The sequence below is a fragment of the Camellia sinensis genome, chromosome 11 (assembly GCF_055761805.1).
Source record: "Camellia sinensis isolate YWXY chromosome 11, ASM5576180v1, whole genome shotgun sequence".
Lineage (NCBI taxonomy): Eukaryota > Viridiplantae > Streptophyta > Magnoliopsida > Ericales > Theaceae > Camellia > Camellia sinensis.
In genome coordinates, this window is record NC_138971.1 from 161087231 (window position 1) to 161091787 (window position 4557).

General features: G+C 36.7%; 1 protein-coding gene across 1 annotated transcript; it reads left to right on the top strand.

Annotated features, from left to right (window-relative positions):
- Positions 1 to 1002: 1002 nt before the first annotated feature.
- LOC145802821 (uncharacterized) lies at positions 1003 to 3331 on the top strand. Its single transcript, XM_082895612.1, has 3 exons — positions 1003 to 1476; positions 1657 to 3209; positions 3295 to 3331. The coding sequence occupies exons 1-3, from the start codon at positions 1003 to 1005 to the stop codon at positions 3329 to 3331; spliced, it is 2064 nt and encodes a 687-aa protein (XP_082751738.1).
- The last annotated feature ends 1226 nt before the right edge of the window (positions 3332 to 4557 follow it).

Genomic DNA, 4557 nt, shown 5'->3' on the forward strand with positions numbered 1-4557 from the left:
TTTATTTTTAAATTCATACATCTTATGTTGGTGGCATATATTTGGTTAGTTATGTAATATCTTAATGGGAACACTGTATGGCATACTCATTTGACTGACTCTGGAAACATTTCATTAGATATTAATGTGTATTAGTTGGGCATTGTTTTATATAAAAATTTAGATCCATAGGTTTTTACTCAATAGTTATTAATTAATTATTTTTTCTCTCACAACTATCGATTTAATGAAAATTGGAATATTACACCCTTAAATTAGCATATCTTGCTTTAACTTCTCTGGACTGCGTATATAGTTGAGTAAAGAGAAAATCAAACAGAGTACTAACTGCAGTAACAGGCCATAAGTACTAAATTATAGTCTCGGGCCATTCATTGGAATTGTCGCATGTGGCTATCAATTCTATTGGCATCGTTCATTTCTTATATGCATAGCTTCTTACGTACATTATTAAGTTCCTTTGCAGAATTTTATCACATTTTGTTTACCAAGTAAAATGTGAGCCAAAATAGTTATTGTTTCCCAATGTATTATTTTTTCAATATCCCAATGCAGTTGATAGATGTGTCAATTCTGGTATTCGGGGCATATATATATTTTTCCAAATACGTGTAGTTCAATCATAACATTTTGCATTTGGATACTTGAGTACTTAAATTGACTGCTTTAGAAACTCAATGTGGCATATTGTGGGCTTTCTTTCCGTGTTATGTTATTGCTTTTTACTCTCAGCTCACTGCTTTATTGGTTAAATTTTCTCTGAATTATGTTATTTGTCTTCTTATTGATGGTTATTTTGCTGTGGTTTATGTTTTGGTTTTGAATACTTCTTCTGTTTACGCTAAATTGCTTTGGCTATTTTCTCATGTGAATTATATGGTTGAAATTTATATAACTTAGTATAATCATTGGACTTCAACTTTTTTTTTTAAATTAAAATATATATATATCTAAAATTTGTCCTATTCACCTACCTTTGATTAACTTGGCATAGTCAGAGACATGGACAAGAGTTGGATTGCACTAGGTAGCACAGTTGATAGAAGGATAAGTCGGGCATATTATGATGGGGTAATATCATTTCTTCGTTTTGCAATGGCGGTTATCGATCGAGATGGTAAAATTTTGTGCCCTTGTCGAAAGTGTGTGAATGTTGTTCGTCATAATTTTCAAATTGTTCAAATTCATTTGCTGCAACATGGGATTATTTCAACTTACACTATCTGGCACGTACATGGGGAACCCCGTGAATCAAATGAGGCTCATCATCATGATATACCTGTTAAGGGCAATGAGATTTTGGGAGGTATTGATGCCTTAGTAGAAGATCGAATAAGAGGGGAATCAACTAATACAACCCAGAAGCAGGAGGTTCGCACTTTTGATAAATTGTTGAATGATGCCAAACGTGAGGTGTACCTAGGTTACACAAATTACACTTTGTTACAGTTTGTCATCGAGATACTTAATATGAAGGTAACAAACCATTAGAGTAATAAGTCAGTTGACATGATGCTAGAGTTTTTAACATAACTTTTACCGAAGGATAATTTGGTTCCAAAGTCAACTTATGAAGCTAAAAAAATACTACGTGAATCGGGTTTGTCATACGAGCTCATTGATGCTTGTGTAAATGACTGTGTGCTATTTTGGAAGGCGAATGTAACATTAGATAAATGCCCAAATTGTAATGTTTCTAGATACAAGACAAATCATGGTAGAGGTAAGAAGATCTCTCGTAAGGTCCTTCGATACTTCCCGTTAACACCGAGATTGAAAAGGTTGTACATGTCGAGAAAGAGAGCCGAGGATATGAAATGGTTCAATGAAAAATGTCTAGATGACGGTGTATTGAGGCATCCTGCAGATAGTGATGAGTGGAAGGAATTCGATTCACAACATCCTGAATTCGCCTTGGAGCCTCGGAATGTGAGGCTAGGGTTGGCTACTGATAGGTTCAACCCTTTTGGAAATATGAATAACTCATATAGTTTGTGGCCTGTCGTACTCATTCCGTACAACTTGCCACCGTGGTTGGCTATGAAGGACCCATTTTTCATGCTGTCATTACTTATTCCTGGTGAATCACAACCAGGAATTGATATTGATGTCTACATGAGACCTTTGGTGGATGAATTGAATAAATTATGGAAAAATGGTGCATTAACCTATGATGCCTCGACTGGTGAGACGTTCTGCATGCATGCAGCTTTGATGTGGATGATACATGATTGGCCCGCATTTGGTGACATGTCTGGATGGAGAACAAAGGGTCATTACTCTTGTTATACTTGCAATGACGAACCGTATTTTGAATCTTTAAGAAATAAGACTGTGTACAGTAACCATCGATGCTACTTGCCTGATGACCACCCAGAAAGGCAAAAGAGTAGAGCATATAATGGCAAGCATGAAAAACGAAAGAGATCTTTGGTGATACCGATAGAAAAGATTGAAGAACAATTGGCCAGCGTGACGGGTGTCACATATGGAAAACATCCAAGCAATAGGAAAAGACCTCGTCAGAACCCAAATTGGACAAAGGTAAGCATCTTATATGAGCTACCGTATTGGAAGAAAAAGAAGCTTCGACACAACATTGATGTCATGCACGTGGAGAAGAACTTTAGTGAAAATGTTGTTGGAACTATGTTGGGAATTGATGGGAAGAACAAGGATACAGATAAGGCACGAATGGATTTAGAAGATATGAATATAAGGAAAGAATTGTGGCTGACAAAAAATCCCGATGGATCATATGTCAAACCTCGAGGTAGCTTCTCACTGACCCCTAAAGAGAGAGAGGGTTTCTTTGAATTCTTGAAATCAGTCAAGTATCCAGATGGGTATGCGGCAAACATTTTGAGATCAGTGAATGCAAAAAATGGTAGATTAACAGGATTGAAAATCCACGACTGTCATGTACTTATACAACGAATTCTTCCAATTGGGATGCGTGGTTACGTAGATAAAGAGATCAGTACAACAGTTTTTGAGTTAGGTAGCTTTTTCCAAGATCTATGCTCAAGGACACTCAAACGAAGTGAAATGGAGAAATTAGAGGAACGCATAGTACTCATACTATGTAAGTTTGAAAAGATCTTTCCTCCAGCCTTCTTCGATGTAATGGTTCATTTGGCCATTCACTTGCCACGTGAGACTACTCTCGGAGGACCTGTGCAATATCGGTGGATGTACCCGATTGAAAGGTAATTTCTAAAATTGTAGTTTCAAATGAAAGGTGTAGATTATGTTGTGTGCCTAACCAATATCCTAATTGGTTGTCTCTTCAAGGTTTCTCGAAGCTTTAAAAAAGTTTGTCAACAACTGAGCTTGACCAGAAGGTTCTATTGTAGAGGCTTACATTGTCAAGGAGTGCATTACTTTTTGCTCAATGTATCTTGAAGGGATTGAAACCGTGCATAATCGAGATGCACGAAATGAAGATTATGGAGTCCGGCGTCAAGGTTTGACAATATTCACTGAAACTGCTCGTCCTATTGGCCAAATCAGAAAGCATGTTGAGATGTCACAGGAACTTCGTGATATTACTCATTGGTTCTTATTATACAATAGCCCTGAGATGGAGAAGTATCTTCAGTACGTGTTTCTTATAATTATATATATTTTAACATTTTGCATGTTATTAGTCATTAATAATAGTAGTATTTCACTCATTAACCAAAACTATTTGAGTAGGGAACACAAGAATTTGTTACAAATTTCCACTGGACAAGATATAACTCAGATACAACAGCAGGAATTTCCAAAGTGGTTCAAAGAATATGTAAGTCATTTTTAATATTCACAATTGCCCAAACACTATTAGGCTTGTATAAAATACAAACATTACTAACATAATTCAAGTGTTGCACATTGCATGTGGATGTAGATAAATAGATTGAGAGTTGATGAAGCACTAGAAGCAACCGAAGAATTGTGGTCATTAGCGAATGGTCCTAATTTGCTAGTGAAAGAGTACTCGGGTTGTATAATCAATGGTGTACAATTCCATACGAAGGAATTAGACAATCATCGTAAGAGTCAAAATAGTGGTGTGCTTACCAAAGGGGACTACAAGGGAGAGATGCACGAATTCTATGGTCACTTGTGCAATATTTGGGAATTTGAGTACCTGTGTCAAAATAAAGTTGTTTTTTTTCAATGTGAATGGTACAACACGGTAACACTAGTAGAAGTAGAACAGTAAGAGCTGACACATATTGCACAAGCATCGATGTCACAAGCCGATGGTATCAATCTGACCCTTTTATCTTGCCTAGTCAAGCTAAACTAGTGTTCTACCTGAATGACACCAAATGGGGGCAACCTTGGCAAGTCGTGCAACAGGTCCAACATAGGGGTGTGTTTGATGTACCAGAGGTTGGTGATGGAGAACCACCGGATCAACCAGAATTTAATGATGCATTCCAACAAGAAAACATTAACTCAATTGTCCCGATCAACATTGAAGATATTATTCGATTTCATAGGGATGATATTGAAGCTGAGGTTATTCCGAATAAAACAAAGAGAGATGGTAGAGATGACGAAAGA